The sequence below is a fragment of the Myotis myotis genome, unplaced genomic scaffold (genome assembly GCF_014108235.1).
Source record: "Myotis myotis isolate mMyoMyo1 unplaced genomic scaffold, mMyoMyo1.p scaffold_m19_p_10, whole genome shotgun sequence".
NCBI lineage: Eukaryota > Metazoa > Chordata > Mammalia > Chiroptera > Vespertilionidae > Myotis > Myotis myotis.
The window spans coordinates 66,851,176-66,871,946 of NW_023416314.1; the positions used below are offsets into that span (position 1 = coordinate 66,851,176).

Below are 20,771 nucleotides of genomic sequence, written 5' to 3' on the forward strand. Positions count from 1 at the left end.
CAGAAAAAAAGTAACAAACTCAACAAAAAGCATAGAAACAATGCTACAATGTAGACAAGCCAAGAGAATTAGTTCAGGGGGGATGAAAGGGAATGTATTAGGAATCATTAAATAAACTTAGGATATGAACTGGAAGTCCCACATTTCAGAATCTTAGGATGAAAAGCTGCAGTCTCTGTGTCTATTTTTTCTCTGCCAAGCCAGGAAGAGTGTATTGTTCTAATATTCAAATTTGACCATGTTACTTCCTTACTTAAAAAGCATTGCTGACTCACCATCACTAGGATGAAGTAACATTCCTTAACCTGCGGACATATACACTTCACAGTCCTGTTCCAACCCACCTTTCTAGCCACTTTGCCATTCACTCTTCCCTACATCCTTCATACTCCAACCATACTTTCCTACTCACTGTTCCTAACCGTACTGAGCTTTTCCACATCCTCCTGTTTGGGGCATAAACTCTTCTCTCCACTAAGAGTGTGTCGCTCCCACATTTGCTGCCTAGTGAACTCTTACACATCCTATAAGACCCGGGCTAAATGCCACCACCTCTATGAAACGGTGTCCAACCTGCTAGATAAAATAAAAGCAGTGAGTGAGAACAAGGCAAATTTAGGGTGGTGAGGTGAACCTTCTCCAAGGCTGTGACATTGAGCTGAGACCAGCCATGGACAGGTCTGTCCGGGGAAACAGCATTCTAAGTAGAAGAGACAGACAGCTCATGTAAAGGGTGGAAAAAGAAAAAGACAGCACGCTGCTGAGCAGAAAGAAAGCCAGTATGGCTGGAGCGGAATGAATAAAGGGAAACGTGGTCAAAGAAGTAGGCAAAGGCCAGATCCTGAAGGACCCTGAAGGCCAAGGGAGAAGTATGGATGTTATGCTAAGTGTAACAGGAAGCCATTGGTGGGTTTTATGCCAAGAAATGACATGATCTGATTTACGTTTTTTAAGAAGTCACCCAGGTTGCTTTGTACAGAATGAATTATACAGGGGCAAGTGTGGGAACAGAGAGACCATTTACATAGATGCTTGATTCATGTTTGGTGTTAAAGCAAATGTTTATTCATTGATGCATTTGTTTATGCATCATTCTAAATTTATCTTTGCTTCTGAAATAAGTAAGATATACTGAGATATTTGCTGCAAATGGCTCTACTTATATATCCCAGGTGAGTGAATATGAAGCTTTCAGGAGATAAAAATGTGCTAGAAAGTGCCACTATTCAGAAGGTGCCCCAAGTTAGGCCAGGGACCTGAATCAGCTATTATAACCCAGATTCAGGCATGAGTACCACTACTGAGCCGAAACATGAAAAGTGTTGATATTAGAAATGGTGGTATGGAGGATTTGCAAGAAAAGAAAGCACAGAAATGTAAATCAGGCTATTCCCTTATACTTTCCCTTGTTTCCTGGCCTCCAGCAGTATCACCCCTCCTCCCCCCAACCTAGAGAAAAGCATTGCTAAAAGTTAATGATACTTTTTCATAGATCCGATGGACCTATTTCCTGGCTCACAGCCTTTGCACATTCTGTTCCTTCTGCCTGGAAGACCCTCCCCACCTATTCTTATCCTGGTGACTCCTAATCAACTTAAGTGTCAGTGCCTCTGACAGGCCTTGCTTGAAACCCCAAATTTAAATCAAGTCTCTCCTTTAATAGGCCCTGTGCATTTCCTTGAACGCCCCTATTATATGTAGCTTTACATTCATTTGTGAGATCATTTTTTTAGATCATTCTTTTAATGCCTCTGTATATTTGTAGCCTCCACACCCATCAGACTGTAAGTTCCAGAGAGCCGATATATCTGTTTACCACGGTTTCTACACTGCCTGGCACATAATACACTGTAATAAATACTTACTATTACTAAGCGAATGGATACCAGAAAGAGGCTTCCCAAGGCAAATCAGATGCCTTTAGCTCCTTTGGCTGAGCTTTCCCTTGTTTTCCCTGCTATAAGAATCCCTGCCCTCTATTCACAGAAAGCGAATTCTAGAGAGAAGATGCAGCAATTCTTTGCAGATTCATGTTCTTAATGTTTTAAATCAGGGTCTCTCAACCTCAGCACTATTAAAATGTGGGGCTGGATACGTTTTTGTAGGAGGGAGGTCCTGCTCATTGTAGGCTATTTAGCAGGAACCCTGGCCTCTACTCATTAATTTGTCAATAGTACTCCCGAAAATGTCTTCAGGTATTGCCCCATGTCTACAGAATCACTCTTGATTGAGAACCACTGTTTTAAAGTGTGAAACTTCAGCCCTAGCTGGTTAGGCTCAGTAGATAGAGTGTCAACCTGTGGACTGAAGGGTCCCAGGTTCTATTCTGGTCAAGGGCACATGCCTGGGTTGTGGGCTCAAACCCCAGTACGGGGTGTGCAGGAGGCAGCTGATCAATGATTCTCTCTCATCATTGATGTTTCTATCTCACTCTCACTCTCCCTTCCTCTCTAAAATAAATACATATATATTTCTTTTTTTTAAATAAAGTGTGAAACTTCAAATCTTTTGCTCTCTTTGAAGAATTGTGTTAAGAAATTCAGATTGTTGCATGATGCCTCTGTTATAAGAGAACTAGAGGCCAGGTGCACAAAAATTTGTGCACTGGGGGGGTCCCTCAGCTCAGCCTTCCCCCTCTCACAGTCCGGGAGCCCTCAGGGGATGTCCTACTGATGGCTTAGGCCCGCTCCCAGCCGGAAGTGGGCCTAAGCTGCAGTCTGGCCTCCCTCTGCAGGAAGGTGCTGCCCCCATCACCCCACTGTGGCTGCCTGACCTCGGCCCTCGCAGCTGCCATGGTTTTGTCCAGAAGGACATCCGGAAGGACGTTTGGCTGTCTGGTCTAATTAGCATGTTATGCGTTTATTAGTATAGATTCTACCAACTCAACTGGATCAAAATCATGTAGCATTCCCTGTGTTTTCTTTGAAAAGGCCATTAGTGATTGATCTAATTCGGGGCAATATTCTAATCTTGGAAATTCAGTTTCCTGGTCTGTCCTAGAAGGAGATGAAGGAGAGGGGTAGTGTTTCTGAGGAAACCAATGCTTCTGAGACCCCTCTGGAATTGGCAGTCCCCTACAACTTTTCAGGGGGCATGTCCCAGAGGACAATAAAAGGGAGACAAACAGTTCATTCTGGCATGCTTTTCAGGATCTCTCACTCCAAACAAGAAAGTCTGAGAGGCCTGGTAAAAATAAATATGGCTTAGCACTCCTGGCACAAGAGCAGTTTCTGACAGCCAAGACTTAACTCACCCTAGGGGGTGACCCAGGCAGGGACTATGCACAAAGTCCGTTTCTACCCATTGATATTCCCAGTGACTAACAGCAGCCAGGGTGGCTCTGTGCACCAGAGCTGTGCCGAACCATGGAGGAGGAGCACTTGGGATGCACACAAAAAACACCATTTCCTGCGCCTGAGTCAGACATGGATAGCCAGCCTCCCCCTTCCTCCTCAATCCCAGAAAAACAACACATATCATGCATTCTGGAAAGGAATGTATCCTTTGCATACAGAGTGGAAACTGTTTATAAATCCCTAATCCCCTGACATCGAAAGTATGGTGACCGCCTGTCTTGGATTTTTTTTGGGGGGGACAAATGTATTTATTATACCACATGTCCTTAGTTTCCATGTGGAAAAAAATATGGTCTCCAGAATCATAAGGTCTTTCTCAACAGATTGAAAAGCAAGTCCACATAAGCAACATATACTGAAATCCTGAGACCAACAACCAAGGCTGCATAAAAAATGTGGGAGATGGGCTTTGCGGGGAAAAGGAGAGTGTACGTGCTAAGAATCAGCCTCTACTTTTCACTTTTTTCTCCTTGGATTTTAGGCTAAGGTGACATAAGTTGCAGCGTTCCTAGCAGTGACTGTAAAGCTGACCTGACTCGGCTGCCGCCTTCAGTCCACAAGAAGAACTACACACACACAAAATGCCTCAGTATAAGTTACCATGGTGATGCTAGTTCCACACATTTCATCTGTGTAAAAATTTCAGGCAAAACAGGATAGAGAAGTACTGGCTAAGAAGGAGTTAACACTCCGCGTTTTTTGGTTGCTGTTGCAAAGTTACTATTAGCTTTGGTCAAAGATGGCAATTTGAAGTGAAATCGTTTGAAAAATTGAAAACAAGCAAGGATGAAATGCCTACCAATCCATTGCAGAAATCTAATATCAGCAAACATGGGACATTCAGGTCTTCCTGGCTCTACTTTCTAGTGAGAGGAATGTGGCTTACCAAATTACAGAAGATTTCAAAGCCAAAAAAGTTGGCATACCAACTTGAGAGGGAAAAGGGATACATTTGGTTCTCAACCTTCCTAATGCTGCGACCCTTTAATACAGTTCCTCATGTTGTGGTGACCCCCCAACCATAAAGTTATTTTCGTGGCTACTTCATAACTGTAATTTTGCTACTGTTATGAATCGTAATGTAAATATCTGATATGCAGGATGTATTTTCAGGGGTCGCGACCCACAGGTTGAGAACTGCTGCAAGAACCCTAAGGAAGTTGGGGACTTGGACAAAGGTAACAAGACAAGAGTCAACCTATAAATGGAAGATGGTAACAAAATTAACCCATATTATTACAATGTACTGGAGAAAGGCATGGGCTAAAAAGCTAAGACAAGGGAGGAGTTTATAACTTGATGTAGTAAAACATGGCTGGAAGCTCTACAGACTGAAGCAGGGAGGAGGCTGAGGTCTCTGGGAGACTAAACTTGCAAGTAAGGGCTTACTTCCTCACCCCATTCCTTCCTTGCGGGGCCCAGAAAATCAAAGGAAGGTGAAGAGGTTAACCGTGCTGATTTACAAAGACAGCGAGGAGGAACTCACTCGGTCTGGGCCAACTCTGGACATCTGAACTGGGGCGACAGGACCCAGACAACCACCTCAGGAAATGAGTAAATGAAAAGGGGAGGTCGTGGAATTATTTAGCCCTAGAACAACGCTGCCCAGACGGGGGTGGGGGGTGGAGCAAGAAGAAAATCTCAGAGAAGGAATGTTGACAGTGAGAATGCTAAGTTAAGACAGCACTCCAGGCCCCCTGATGTCGCTTGCTTGATGTCCATAAAGCCCGAGAGGATTATGCAACCCTTGCGTATTCGAGACATCAATACAGTCTGGACTTGGGGCCGGTTGGGGGTCTGGGGTCACGTCCAGGAGACGTACTAGTAGGTTAGCTCGAGCGCTCCTCTGTCATAGAGCTAGAGCGATCGGGATTCGAGAGCTGCCGCCAGGGTAATTTTTTAAAGTTAGGGACATTCGAGCAGTCGTAATGGGAATAGGAAGGGGGCTCTCTCTAAGGCGAGGAATGTGGGGGCGGCCTGAAGAGAGAGGAGCGGGGCCCGCGCGGGAGGCGCCGGCGGGTGGGATCCGGGGACCCGGGGGCGGGGGCCGAGGGCGGGAAGGGGCCGGGCTGGCTAGGGGCGGGACCAGGCGCGGTGGCGGTGGCGGGGGCTGCGGCGCGGGGGGCGGGGTTGCTGGGCCTGGGACACCCCCTCCCGGTCCCCTGGCGGAGCGGCTTCGACTCCGGCAGCACTGGAGGCAGCAGAGGCCGGAGAGCGACTGGCGGGGCGCGCCCACCACGGTGGACCGGGACGCTTCCCCTCGGGGACCCTCCGCCGCGCGTCCCGCGGGAGCCAGCGGGACCCCCGGGCGGCAGGGAGCGCCGGTGGCTGCGGCGGCGGCACCATGAGGCGGCCGTGGGGCGCGCTGCTGCTTGGCGCCCTGCTCTGCGCACACGGTAAGCGGCGCCGCCGCGCCCGCGCCGACCGGCCTCCGGGGAAAGTTTGTCCCTGGGTCCCGCCGCTGCAGAACTCAGATCCCGGGAGCCGGACGGCGCCGGCTGGGCCCGAGACCCCTCGCCCTCGGTCCCAGCAGTAGCCCTGAGACTGCGTGCCGGGGCGGGCAGCACGAGCTCCCCCAGCTCCGAAGTCCTGGATGGGGAGTGGCGGACGAGCTCCCGGGGCCCGGGCCGGGGCTGGGGCAGATCCGAGGCGCTCGTGCGCCCGCCCTCGCGGCTCTTTGAAGAGCTGGGGGCGGCTTCCCTTTCAGGTTAAGGTGGGGTCTCTGTGTCCTGTGTGCGAAGAAAGGGACGCGGGGGAGGACGGTCGCTAGACCGTAAATTCTAAATATCCCTCCTTCCAGGGGCGGGGGTCTCGGCAGATCGCGGAGAGGGCCCCCGGGGAATCTGAACGCGAGCTCGGGGATTCCTCTGCTGGGGCGACGGTTCCTCGGCTGCAGACCTCGCTCCCTCCGAGGGTCCTCCGGCACTGCTTGCTTGCAGCACCTCCCTGGAGCAGGATTTTTGGGTTCCCTCTCCTGGCTGCGACCAATCAGCTCCCTGCCCTAGATCCTTCCCGGAGGGGCGGAGAGGGGGGCAGGATTGAAAACGCGGCCGAGAAGGGACTCTGGGGAGAAATTGCGGGAAGACTCCCGCAGATCTGTGCGGGCCAGGGGGAGCGGGGCGGGGGGGGGGGGTGGCGGGTAGCGCCGAACTTGCGAAGGCAGCCTCCCGGCCGGCCCGCGCGCGGTGGCCTCCGGGGAGCTGGACGGATGGCAGCGGGGCTGCTGCTTCATCTGCTCCTCATTAATAGCTTGTGTGGTGCCCGTGCGCAACTGTTGTGTGCGATCGGGGCTCCGATGGAATGTATTTCTCCGCAGCCGCCTAGGACCGTGGGTGCACCCCGTGGGTTAGCAACTGCCTCTAGTTCTTTGATCTTTGAACCCCAGCTCTATTCACCCACCACTGTCCAAAGGCGGGGAGATCCGAATCTTCCCATTCTCCTTGCAGCCCGGATGAGGGGTGGGGGTGGGAACCGAGGGTCTGCAGACCCTGGCCTTGCGCCGGTTCTTTCTGGAAGGTAGGGGAGCTCGTGTGGAAATCATCGGTGCAGGTTTCGGAGCTCGCCTGGCAGGGCATGGAGATGCCTAGACGCTTGTTTTAAAGATGGGCTTATCTCCACGTCCAAAACGGAGCGCTAAGGTGTTAAACTACCTGTGGGTTTTAAGTGACTTTTTCCATGCTCTTTCCCTCCGCTCCGCTCTTCCCCGCCGAGTAGTAGCCTGGCTGCCCCACGTTCCCCTCCGCGCGGTGCTCGCCCCTCCCGGGCGGGCGCTCTCCGGGAAGGTTTATTTGTAGCCTCTTCGGCGTGTCGGGACAGCGGCCCTACTGGGGTAGGAATGTAGCTGCTCTTCCCACCACATGGGCCCCTTAAAGGGACAGCTATGCTTTTTGGGGGTTTCCCCCTTCCGCTGCAAGGGAAGGGGATGGAACTTTCCTTTCGGCCCCCTGGAGGAAGTTTTGAAAAAGATCAAGGGGAAATGGCAAGGCACTGGAAAAAAAAAGGGGGGGGGGGCGCGGCTAAAACGGATACCAACAAAGCCAGAAAGGAGATTGTCGCCTTCTGCCCTAGGGAAAGGGGAGCTGGAAGGTTCCGGGCTGAGACGGGCCAAGAGGATTTTACTGCTCCAGAGCTGTCAAGACTGCATACACTACATCTCCATTGAGAATGGGGTAGAGAAGTGTGTGTATTTAATGCTTCACAAAAAAAAAAAAAAAAAAAAAAAAAAAAAGGATGGGACGGTTCTTTGTAACTCTTTTGGGTTCTTTTTAAGGACAAAAAGTTCAATGAAAACCTCTAAGCACGGGAGGCTTTCTGTGCACATGTGTAAGGACAGTCAACGGCATGAAGATGTAACCTTCACCTGGCTTGATAATGAGCCGTCCTTGGAGGCCTGGAGGGGACAGATTCAATGATTCACCAGTGAGAGTGAGCAGTTGCCCAACCAAAAATACCACCACAAAGATTCCTAACGCTGTGGTCCAGGGGCTCAGGGAGAAGACAGTGTGTCATAGTAGATCAGTTAGGCAGACGTGACCTTAGCTAGGACTGAATTCAAGACACTAAAGTTTAAGGTTCTGTTTGGATGCTGCTAGTCCTTTGGGCTTTTCTAGAGCCTGTGGGTGTGACTTGATCCTGTGTAACACTCCAACCTTAAAAATTTTGGAAGCAAACCTGAGTGCTGATAAAGGCCCTAGGAATTTTTCTCCTGAGGGTTGAGGTGGAAGCCCTCCACCATTTGAAGAGTGGAGACCATGTTTATCTTGGAGGTTTCTTGCAGGTAAGTGGAAAGTTGAAAATTCTGCCTAGGAGTAACTAGGGAGGGAGAGGGTTTTTTTTCCTGAGGACGAGTGCAATAGAGTGGAGCTCAGGCCTGTCTCCTTCCCACCCGGCTGTTGTCATGGTGCTTAGTTGACCTTGTCCTTGATCTTATTGGACTTGTGAAAGATGCTTGGCTTGTCACTGATTTTGGATTTCCTCTTCTGCCCCTGTTGAATATCAGATAACATCTTTGGGACTAGCACATGGTATTAAGAATGACAGGTGCAAGGGAACCAAGTCTGGCCATGTCTGATACAGAGCACGTGGGGCATGTCCATCCTCTGGATCAGCAAAGTCCACAGGAGGTCACAGAGGACAGGGTGTGTTTTATGGGTCTTTGCTCACTCTTTCTACTGATTGACTGCTAATCTTGATCCCCAAGAAGAAGGTTAATGGGAGAGATTGGCTATGTTGCTTCTGCTTTGAAGAGAAGATCAACACTAGGGGCTTTCTGTTCAGGAATAGCATTTTGGGGACTGCTTTAAGACGTAGTCTTGTCTTTTATTATGATTGGGCACATTTCATAATTACGAGACAGCTCCATACCCTTGGTTGACTAGGTCTCTTAAGCTTGTTCCAACCACAGTTTCTACATTCCTTGATGCAGCTTAGCCATGAGTTTTGTTACAGTTGCCTGAGCATGGGGCATCTGGGCCCCAGTCTGTGTCTGGATTGCCATCTCACCTTCACCATCAGAAGCCCTTCTCCCCTACTCAGGTTGGTGGGACTCAGTGTCCCAAGGAAGACTTCGTGCTGACTGGTTGGTTGGCAGAGCCTGGGTTTAGCCCTATAAATAGCTCTGATGAATGCCTGGGCTTGCTGTTCTTCCTCCAGCTTAGAGCTGGCAGGGTGGGGTTCTTTCTCGCCAGTACACTCATGGGGCATTCTTTAAACTGAACTTTATACCCATTCATTTGTTCATTCATTCTGCAAATGCACATTTGTCAAGCACTAATCTAATCACTGCATGCAGAGCACAGTGATTAAGAAGCACAGGCAGACCTGGGTTTGAATCTTGGTACTTCCTGGTGACTCTGTGCAAAACACTTAATATCCTTGAACTTCAGGGTTCTTATCTGTAAATGGGGGTGGGTGTGAGGGAGGGCAGTAGTAAGTCATCACATGCAATTATTGTAAAAATTAAATAATAGTATATTCAAACCATTCAGTACAGAGCCTGACAACTACTCTGTTACTATAGGCCTGAGTAAATGTTAGCTGTTTGTTAGCAAGCTTGCATAAGGGGATTAGAGATGGTTCTTGCTTTTGGACTGTGGGAGCCAGGTAAACAAATCATTATTCTAGTGTCATGTGCTAAAATGAGGCTCAGCCCTTAATTCATTTCAGCTGTGTGTTTGTGTGTGTGTGGGGGGGGAAGGTTTGTTTGTTTGTTTGATTCTTTTAAAGATCTTGCTCCTTCTTTCCCCCCTTAAAAACATAATGAAACCCAAACATAGTTCCCTCCTGTGCACACTTCCAGAAAATAGGCCCATTAAGCTGTACTGTGAGTCTAGGAGCCCACTCTGCCTTGATTGTCTTGGGAGAGCCTCTGGGAGATGCGGCTTTCCTCTGTGAGCTACCCTGTTGAAGACCTGAGGTCAGGGATGCAGCCAGGCACCCTCACTCTAAGTTTGCTGTGACCTGGGGTGAGAGGTGCTGGCTGAGGTCTCTTGTAGCTGGAACAGTTTAGAATTCCAAGCTGTCCCTCCCACTGGCCTGGGAAAGGAGTCAGGCCCCAGAGCTCGTAAGGTAGTAATTGCCCCAATTTGGGGGCTGGGCTGTTGCGGAGCCGCCTGCCTACCGTCTTCAATGAGGAATCCTGTCAGTGTGCAGGGATAATTGATGTGGATCTCAAGTCCCCGACTCACCCCCCCATCTCTTCCACCCCAAAGTTTGACCCCTGTTGTCTCTTTGTTTCTTCCTTTTAACTTGGTGCCAGTGATGTGATGTTTCTGGGGGTTGTGGAAAGTTGACTGTAACCAAGAGCAGCTGTGAGAAAGAGCCGATTCTCTCGCTTCCCTGGCAGTCGTTTGACTCCATTTTCTGTTCTGCGTTTTTGATGTAGCAAGAAGCAAAAAACCTAGGTGCCCCTGGGCACCTCTTATGCCCTTCAGAGCGAACTTCATTCTCTCACTGCACGTAGGCATTTCCATCCTTGCTCACAGCTGAATGCACTGACTGTACCAGTAAGCGTCCCCTCACACCCTGCGCCCCTGCGCACTCGGATTAGAGTGAGGAAGGGAAGGGCGCTGCCTGAGACCCAGCTGAGAAAGCCTTGCTGGGACTTGCTGCAAGCCGGGACTTGGCCTAAGGGCGCTCCTCGCCTCACCTCTGTGCAGAGCGGAGGATCAGGGCTGCAAGCCCAGCCGGAAACAAAAGACTGGGAGCGAACCCATCTGGCTGAGAGGCCGCGACACAAAGGTGCTGCTGCATAATTTATCACTGGAAGTTTTCTGCGGCTGGGAAGCTCGCGGCTCCAGGCAGAGCCTTTTGGGGGGAGAGGGACCCTCCCCCGTCTGGGTATAGGGTCAGACAGGTACAGAGTAGGGCATCGGGAGAGACACCTAGCTTTAAAGGGGCCAGGGCCTCCGGTGATCTCTCCAATCTCAGCAGCTCAACTTCCGGCCAGGCCTGCAGTGGGGGTGGAGGAAGTGCTCCAGTGTCCCCTACGTTGGCCCCAGCCTTGGGGGCTTGACTTGCCACCACCTTTGGGGCATGGATGAGGACGAGAGACAGTTTCTCTGTCTGGAAACCAAGTACAGATGCCTGGTTATAATATCCATAAGTCTAGCAAATAAGAAAGGGGAGCTCCCTTCTCTTTTTTCTACTCCCTGCCCCCTCACCCTGGGCCGGTTAAACAAGAAGTTTCAGCACAGGTTCAGAGAGGCAGTAAGAGTGAATGGCTCTAAAGTGTATCTCCCCAAATGAGAATTTTTCCTTTTCTGGGAATGATCTCCTCTGGTGACCAGTTTTGCACCACAAACTGGGACATGTGCTCTGAAAAATACAAATGTGCTTCTGCGGTAGTTAATATTTTTCAGCCTTTTGCTGTATCCCCGGCATTGCGATAAATGGATAGCATGTATTATCACATTTACTCCTCACAGTATACTTATGAGGTAGATACTGTTGGGTGTCTGGAAGATGGGAAACTGAGGCCCAGAGCCATTTGCTGTCACACAGCTGCTGAGTAACTGAGTCAGGATTTGAATCCAGAGCCTAACTTGTTAACCCTTTAACCTATACTTAGCACAGAATATTTTATATCAAAGCTATCCCAGAAGATGTAGGTGGGGAATATTCATATTTTATCTTAAGTTGACCTCGCCTCTTTGTTTTCAGACCTCCCTTCCCAGGGAATACTAAAGCATAAAGAATTACCTTTGGTAGAGGGGGCTTTTAAAGGCTCCCAGAAAGGGTGATGTGATTTGTTATTCCCTGAAGCCAGGTCTTACTTGTGTTTTGAGATATAGGCGGGGGGGGGGGGGGGGGGGGAGGAAAGCAATATTTTGAACAGCCCTCACAGAGCACAGCCCCATTCAAGCCCTATTGCACTTGTGAAATCTGTTGACTGAGCTCACGGGTGGGGTGAGTAGACTTTTGAGGACCTGTATGGAGATGTTGGGGCTAATAATAATGTAGAAGTCCCCCTTATTCTCAGAGGATACAGGGAATATGTTCGAAGACCCCCAGTGGATACCTGAAACCACAGACAGTACTGAACCCTATATATACTATGCTTTTTCCTGTATCTACATACTTATGATAAAGTTTAATTTATAAATTAGGCCTAGTGAGAGATTAACAACAATTACTAATAGAATAATGATAACAATACACTATAATAAAAGTTGTGTGAAGGTGGTCTCTTTCTCAAAATATCTGATTATATTGTATGTACAGCATAGATATGCTGGACAAAAGGATGATTCACATCTGGACAGATGCAGCGGATGGCGTGAGATTTTATCACACTACTCAGAATGGCATGCAATTTAAAACTTATGAAGTGTTTATTTATGGAATTTTCCAGTTAATATTTTCAGGCCACTCTTGACTGCGGGTAAATGAAACAGCAGATAAGGAGGGACTACTGCAATAACAACAAAAGTAGCTGCTTACCGGGTACTTCATATGTATTATCTCATTTAAACCTCCCAACAACCGTATGAAATAGGTACCATCATTATCCCCATTTTATAAAAGAGGAAACTAATCCGTTTTTTAATTGCTCTGTGACTTATGGGTTCTGAATTTGGGTTGCTTTTTTCTATACCTGCCTCTTAGGAATTGGTTGATGATAAATTAGGCAAGCATGAAGGACACCAGGTGCTGAGAGCCCTCCAGAAAAAGGCAATAAAGCAGAACTCTTGCCACCATCTTCCACCTCCTCCAATAGTCAGTCATACCACCAACTTAACTCATTGAGGTGACACACAGTAGGGTTTTTAGACATCTCCAGCCCTGATGTTATGGTGTGGCTAGATAAGACAGTTCTGAGTTATATCTATATCTATATATCTATATCTATATCTATAGCTATAGCTATAGCTATATCTATATCTATATCTATTTTTTTAAATACATTTTATTGATTTTTTACAGAGAGGAAGGGAGAGAGATAGAGAGTTAGAAACATCAATGAGAGAGAAACATCGATCAGGTGCCTCCTGCATATCTCCTACTGGGGATATGCCCGCAACCCAGGTACATGCCCTTGACCGGAATCGAACCTGGGACCTTTCAGTCCGCAGGCCAACGCTCTATCCACTGAGCCAAACCGGTTTCAGCTATATCTATATCCAATACGCTAAGTGTCCATCCAACCGGTCACTATGATGTGCACTGACCACCAGGGGGCAGATGTTCAATGCAGGAGCTGCCGAGCTGCAGTGACTTGGCAGAACCGCTGTTCTCGGGTGACGCACCCCGAAACCAGAGAGAGGAGCGCGATTCCTCACGGAGCTGTGCGATTCCATCTTCAGCTGTGGGTTATGTTGTTGCTGGGGCACTGTCGGCCCTGAATCTGGTTTATTGCACACTTGCATTCCACACCCTGTACAACAGCAACTTTGTAGAGTGCCCTCTTGCACTCCAGGACCCCTCAGGGGATGTCAGAGAGCCGGTTTTGGCCTGATATCCGCAGGCCAGGCCAAGGGACCCTACCTGCCGGAGGGACCCTTGCTCACTTCGCAGACACCAGGGAGGGACCACGGGAGGTTGGCTCCAGGGCGTGTCTGGCCCATCTTGCCCAGTCCTGCCCTGCTGGCCACCTTCTAATTAATTTCCTTTCAATGTGCACGAATCCATGCACCATGTCACTAGTATTCTAAAATAGTAATAGCAAGAGCTATCATTTATTGAGAGCTTAGTATGTGCCAAACATTGTGCTAAGTGCTTTTCATGAATTAACTAATTTAATTCTCATAACATTCATATGAGGTAGGGATTCTTGTTATTCCTATTTTCCTGATGAGACAGTAAGATATAAAGAGATTTTAAAATGTGCCTAGGGCCGAAACCAGTTTGGCTCAGTGAATAGAGCGTCGGCCTGCGAACTGAAGGGTCCCAGGTTTGACTCGGGTCAAGGGTATGTACCTTGGTTGCGGGCACATCCCCAGTAGGAGATGTGCAGGAGGCAGCAGATCGATGTTTCTCTCTCATCGATGTTTCTAACTCTCTATCTCTCTCCCGTCCTCTCTGTAAAAAATCAATAAAATATATATTTTTTAAAAAATGTGCCTAGGGCTAGATAGCCAGGAATTAGCTTAGGTTTGTTCCCATGCCTTAACAGTATGCTCTTCTGCCCCATAACTTCAGCGGAGGTTGATCATTAAGAAATTCTTTTCTGTGTTTGAGTGGAAAGAGAGGATTGAACTTGCTTGGACCAGTAATCATGTGTCTGATGGTATCTGATGGCATGGCCTTTTGAGAGGGCCTATTAGGAAAGATTTTGCCAGGTAGATTTTCAAACCTACCAGGTAAGGATCTAGGGACAAAACTAAATAGAGTCACAGCATGGTGGTATCCCAGCCTGATAATACAGTGAGGCAAAGGAACTCTTGGAAGGGAGTGAACTGGATCGGACTAGGAAGCCATCTGAAAGAGAAGATTCCTATTTTCTTGACAGGTTGGATAGGAAATAACTACTTTGATTTCTGATATTCTAGGCCTCTCTTTTCCTTTGATTCCAACTCTCACAAGACTCTAGAGCAGTGGTTCTCAACCTTCCTAATGCCGTGACCCTTTAATACAGTTCCTCATGTTGTGGTGACCCCCAACCATAAAATTATTTTCGTTGCTACTTCATAACTATAATTTTGCTACTGTTATGAATTGTAATGTAAATATCTGATATGCAGGATGTATTTTCATTGTTTGCGACCCACAGGTTGAGAACTGCTGTTCTAGAGTAGAGGAATGTATTATTGATACATTTATTCATTTTACACACTTCTATTGATCATCTTCTATATACTAATCATTGAACTATGCACTGTGTATAAAAATACAAAACTCTAGATCACACAATTCGAACTGCCAAGAGGCTAATGTTCTAGTAAGTGAACAACGATCCCATCAGTATGCTAACTGCTACCGTAGGAGGAGGCACAAAGGGCCCCTGGCTCACAGAGCTGGGGCTTTTAATTTGTCTGGGACACGTGGGTCCAGGTGGGACAGCATCAGGAATGGATTCATTTCCTGACCTCCTTCCTTTTTGGTGTTGTGTCCGATGTTTTCTACTCGTTTTAGCTTTCTTCTTTCTTATGACAAGGACCAATTACATTTACCTTTTTTTTTTTTTTTTTTTTGGTGTTGCTTCTGATATTTTCTGTGCAGGCTCCATCCTTTCAAAAAGGGACTGTTTATAGGCACCAGCTTTCTCCAGATTCCACATGTCTCTTGGACAAGATTAGATCCATTTCCATGTGGTTCTTTGCTGTCATTCCTTTCAGTTGTCAGTTTTGTCTTGCTACATGGTCATCCCTTTTAGTGATGGGTAGGTTATTGATTTAGCTACCCCAGGAGCCAAAATCAGTGAATTGGTCCCTCAATTGGCCTGGATGTAGTTTCGGGTCATTTCATATAACTTACCCTCATCAAATAAGGTTATATCCTCACTGTTGCCACTAGTGGACAGGAAAAAAGAGGAGAGCTTCGTGTTATAAGAAAAACGTACGCCCTGGCCGGCATTTTCAGTGGTTAGAGCTTCAGCCCGAGAACCGAAGACCCCAGGTTCAATTCCTTCCAGTCAAAGGGCACATACCTGGGTTGCAGGTTCCCCAACCCAGGGTTGGGGGTGCATGGGGAAGGCAACTGATCAATGTGGCTTTCTCACATCGATGTTTCTCTCTCTCTCTCTCCCTCCCCCCGCCATTCCATCCTCTCTAAAATCAATGGAAGAAATATCCTCCAGTGAGGACTAACAACAACAACAAAATAAAAAGAAAAACATCCGTCACTTATATGAGTAATGATCCCTCCCTTTCCCACTGTCATCCCTTCTACACCGGGGGAGCCGTCTCATTCCAGCACTCACAGGACACTCCTTAAGCGTCTCATCTCCGGATCAACTTGAAAAAGCTGTTCTGTGGCTGTGTAGTCACTGTCCAAGCGACAGGTGTGGTCCCCCTTCAGCCGAGCATTCTATGGGATGGTGGAGAGCAGCGCCTTTCCAACTTGACTGTGCATCAGTGTAAGTTGGGAAGCTTATTAAAAGTCCAGATTCTGAGATCATATGAAGAGACGAATGCTTGTCTAAGGGTCAGAATGGGGCTGGCATCCTGGCTGTCCTACTCGCCCCATGATCTTGGCCAAAGCAGGTGGCCTTATCTGTTAAATGGGCACTAGAGTAACTAACTCAGGGCTGTTATAATGATGACAGAAGAATGCAAGTGTGTATGCAAAAGTAAGCTTGTAAGCTGTAAAGAAAAACAACAACACGTAATTGTTTGTTGTCAGAGCCCTGTTCCTTTCTGAACCAACACAACACTGAGGCACTGGTTCAAAGGACTGGAGCTCCAGACTGTCTCTGCTCCACTTCTTTACCTGAGGGCAAGGGAAATTGGTCTTTGGCTTTAGAAGTAACCAGGAGAGGTCACTGCTTGAGATCCATACATGCATGGCCTATTTGCTAATCAAGAATGCATAAAGGAGAGGGACCCAGAAGTCTCAGTGTTGTAAATCCCCCTTTTTAACCAAAGGATTTTGAAAAATTCTTATAGTAGCAATACCATTATTGGAAGGCGGTATAATGAAGAGACTAAGAGCAGTGGCTCTGGAACTGACCTGCCTGGGTGTGAATGCTGGCTTCCCCCCTCAGTACCTGTGAGACCTATTGATGGACTCCACCCCTCTGAGGCTCAGTGTCCTCAACTGTAAAGGTGATAATAACAGTAGTGCCACCTCCTTGAGTTGTTGAAAGCTTCCAATGACTTAGCGCATGAAAAGCACTTAGGAAAGTGCTTAGGGTACCTGGCGAGTACTTGGGAAATGCTGGTTGTATTATTATGAGGCTTTTGAGGTGTGCCAGCCCTGTGCAAGGCAGTTTACATGAGTTATTGAACCTTTGTAAAACCTTTTACAGTGGAACTATTATCACTCTTATCTTATGGATGAGAAAACTGAGGCTCAGAGGCAATAATTAACTTGCTCCAAGTGTGACAGTTAATGGTAGAACCGGAATTTGAACTCTAGTCTTTCTGACTCCAGAATCTGTGCTTTCTCATACTGTACACAGTCTGGTATACCAGAGGGAAGTTTCCCTTCTTTCCTACAAAAGAATACAGTGAGAAATTGGTAAGAGGGCTGAGATTTCAGTTAAGCTTTCAGGAAGGCCCTAGGAGCACATTGTATTCCTAAAACTGAATGTCTTGATGACAGGGATAGTGCACGCTTTGGGGAGAGATCTCCTTGTTGAACTGCATTAGGTGGGAGGCCCCACACCCTGGACGCCAATGGGAGCTTGCAGTGTGGCCGGCCAGTATCTTTCAAGGCCAGAAGCATAGCTGAGTTTTCTGACTTAACGCTTCTTAAAATGAGCGCTGCGATTTGCCACCCGCAGCCATTTGTTTCCCTTTTCCACTCACCATTCTTTCAGCTAAAAAGGGTTAAACACTGTCCTTTATAATCACAGCCAGGACTTGAGTGAAAAGCCAGAATTCCACCTCCGGGGATCCCAGAGGGGTAGCAGTTGTCCAGAAGAGCTGACTTTTTGCAGTATAATATGTCTGTTTACTGTATGAATGCCCAAGCCAAGGATTTGCCTGGCTGGTGGCTGCCTGGCCTTCACATGCTGCCGTTCAGATGTTGCTCTGACATGCAGGAAGTCACCACTCTTCAGCCGCCTGCAACTAACTGGATGCCCACCCGATGGAATGCTTTGTTCCTGAAATTTGCACGGGAAATCAGGACTTTTGCTATTTTTCAGACAAAGGTGGGGGTGGGGCCCTAAAAAGAAGCTGGAGGAGGGGGGAGCCTGAAGGCTCCTCTTTTCCTTCAGTATTCCCCTGACTTGCCTGCAGCACCAGGATACTGCTGTTCTTGCTCTCCCTGTTCTTTCAAACCAGGCCTTTTGGGAAAATTTAGCCTCTGCTTCCCCACACATGCATTTACTAAGCATCTTTGATGCTCCAAGGCATGAGGTCAGCTTCTTTCACATTTATCTTGTCCAATCTGTGGGGGTTTTTTACAAACGAGGAAACAGGCTTAGGAAGCTAAGTGATTTGGACAAGGTCGCACAGCTGGTCAGGGGAACCCAGGTCTGTCTGCTCCAGGTCCAGTGCTTTTCCATTCTCCCCTCCCCCCAATTTCTCCCTCCTCCTCTGTTCTTGTCACCCCCTCACCCTGAATTCCTTGTTGGTACAGCCCCACTTCCTGCTGTGTGTAGCTAGCAGCAATTCTTAACCTCTATTGACATTTTGGGCCAGATAATTTCTTTGTTGTAGAGCCTGTCCTGTACGTTGTAGGATATTTAGCAGCATCCCTGGCTTTTAGCCACTAAATGCCAGAAATACCGCCAATCACGACAACCAGAAATATCATCATGCATTGCCAGATGCCCCTGGAAGGCTAGCCTGATCTTCCCTCTTTTTTTTTTTTTTTTTTTTTTTAATATATTTTATTGATGTTTTACAGAGAGGAAGGGAGATAGAGAGTTAGAAACATCGATGAGAGAGAAACATCGATCAGCTGCCTCCTGCACATCTCCTACTGGGGATGTGCCCGCAACCAAGGTACATGCCCTTGACCGGAATCGAACCTGGGACCCTTCAGTCCGCAGGCCGACGCTCTATCCACCGAGCCAAACCGGTTTCGGCCTGATCTTCCCTGTTTTCCACTCCCCGCCATGAAGGGGGTCAGCGTGTTGGAGAGCCCCACAGCATGGAGTCCTCTGGAATCCTTAGCCTTTGCTATTTCATCCAGCCAAAGTCCCCTAAAGTAGTGCCTCTAGCCTTGATGATCTAGCCACACTACAAAAGTTCCTCAGGCTCTGGGGCTCAGGGTCTGAGTGAAAAAAGCCCCCATCTCTCCCTTCTCAGAGCTCTCAGAATGGGCCCAAGCCTGTGGGACTGGGCAGCTGGGTCTTCAGCTTCCCTGGGGAAGAGTCCTCTGTGGTGCACTTGCAGAGAGACCTGGAGAGACAGGGGCGCTGGGCGTGGAGTCAGGTTTTCCGTGAGATGTGGAGATGCTGCACGTCTCAAATGGATTCCTTTGTTTCCACAGGAAATCCTGCATCTTTCCCAGGGCAGCTGATTCTCAGCATGTGGAGGGGGAGGGCAAGGTCTCAGTTGAGGATCTGATGAGAGCTGTGGTCCCTTACTTCAGAAATGTACATTTTGCCTGTAATTTCTGGGCTTCACTGATGCCCATGCCATCCATCCATCTATCCGTCCATCCATCCATCCATCCATCCATCCATCCATCCATCCATCCATATATTCATCTAGGTTAGAAACCCTGCCTTATGCTCACGCTCACCCTTGGGGTTAAAATGGAGAGGAAGGGGCCTAGGGCTCTCCTTGCTTTTGGAGGATCTAGCAGTACACTCGTTTATTCCAGATCCTACGCTCTAAGCCAGGCTGAGTGATTGTACCGTGCAGTGAGGGTGTACATCAAGGAGATGAGCCAAGATAGAGAGGCTGGCTAGGTAAATAGGAAAGGAAGAGGGGTGGGAATTTAGGAGCTGACTCCTTTCCTGCTCCAGCCCGGCTTGAGGGGAGGAAGGGGAAAAGAAAGCAAGGGGGAGAGATGAGCAATGAGGGGGGGCCCCCTTCTTTCCCAGCTGCAGCAGCCCAGCGGGTAGATGAATGCTGGGAGGGGGAGAGTGACCCTGGCAGAACCCTTTGTTCCAGCTGAGGCTGGAGCAGGGGGCACTGAGCCATTCACACGCCATCCGAGGGCATCCTGCTGGGCATTCTGGGGAGGGGGCACAGCAGCCGGTCATGGGACTTGGCCAGGCAGATAGCTCAAGGCTCAATAGGGAAGCCCAGCTGCGTGCTGCGGAGGCTGGGGGAGGGGCTGCCTCTGCCATCCTGCCTCCAGGCTGTGGCCTATCCCACAGACAGGAAAGCTCGGAGTGGCTCCACTTGCTGTGTCCTGAGGTGGCTTGGTCCCTCTCTCCTTGGGCCCCACTCCTCCTTTTCAAAAGTGGTTTCCCGTCTCAAAAGTGAGCTCTGACTGGGGGACTCACAGCAGTTTCCCTGTGGATTCCTTATCCCACAAAGGGTCCAGCATTTTAATTCCACTCTTATTTCTTGCACTCCCTGGCCCACACCAAGGGCCTGGTGCTGCTCAGAGGCAAAAGCATCTATATCTCAACCTCGTTTGGAAGGGAAGGACCTGGAGGTCGCATCTGCATCACCCCTTCTGTCCCCTGCTCCTCTATCCCCAAAGCACCAACTCTCCAGGTGACACCATTTGTCTCTGAGTCTTTGTGGCTGCCACTTGAAAAAGCCTGTCATGCAAGGACTATTTGTCAGCCCAGAGTCAGAGGGTATCTTCTTGACCATTTGTGCCTGGAGGAGAGGAAGTCACCCTTCCGTGGTCTGCATCTCCCTTCAGTATCACCATGTCCACCTGGGAGACAGTGGTCCTAGACTTGGCTCCTCTACCTTCTTCCCTGGAATGGGCTTTGGTTGGGTGAGAACTGAGCCTTCACTGCTTCCTTTTCTCTCTGCCCAGGCCTAGCCAGCAGCCCCGAGTGTGCCTGTGGTCGGAGCCACTTCACCTGTGCAGTGAGTGCCCTCGGCGAGTGTACCTGCATCCCCGCCCAGTGGCAGTGTGATGGAGACAACGACTGCGGGGACCACAGTGATGAGGACGGATGTAGTAAGAATCTCCCCACTGGACGGTGGGAAGTGGTAGAAGAGGGACCTGGAGAGGGGAGCTAGGACAAGTCTGATGGTATTCTCTGCGAATCAGCTGCGTCAGGCTCAGATCTTTGGATTCTTGTGAGGGTGATAGATATGACAGATGGGTGGTTTCCCAACAATATATATATGGCTCTAGGCCTTGTTTTCCCTAGTTTCCATAGATATACATCCAGTAAAACAAACTTTGAGCCAGGCCCGCGTGACTCAGTGGTTGAGCATCCGC

At 48.6% G+C, this 20,771-nt stretch overlaps 1 protein-coding gene across 1 annotated transcript in view; it reads left to right on the plus strand.

The window, feature by feature from the left end:
- Positions 1-20,771, plus strand: part of LRP4 (LDL receptor related protein 4) — a 61,740-nt gene that overhangs the window by 5,217 nt on the left and 35,752 nt on the right. The window contains exons 2-3 of the mRNA XM_036326944.1: positions 5,434-5,752; positions 20,358-20,504. Coding sequence (XP_036182837.1) covers positions 5,434-5,752; positions 20,358-20,504 — 466 coding nt within the window. The remainder of the gene's footprint in view (positions 1-5,433; positions 5,753-20,357; positions 20,505-20,771) is intronic.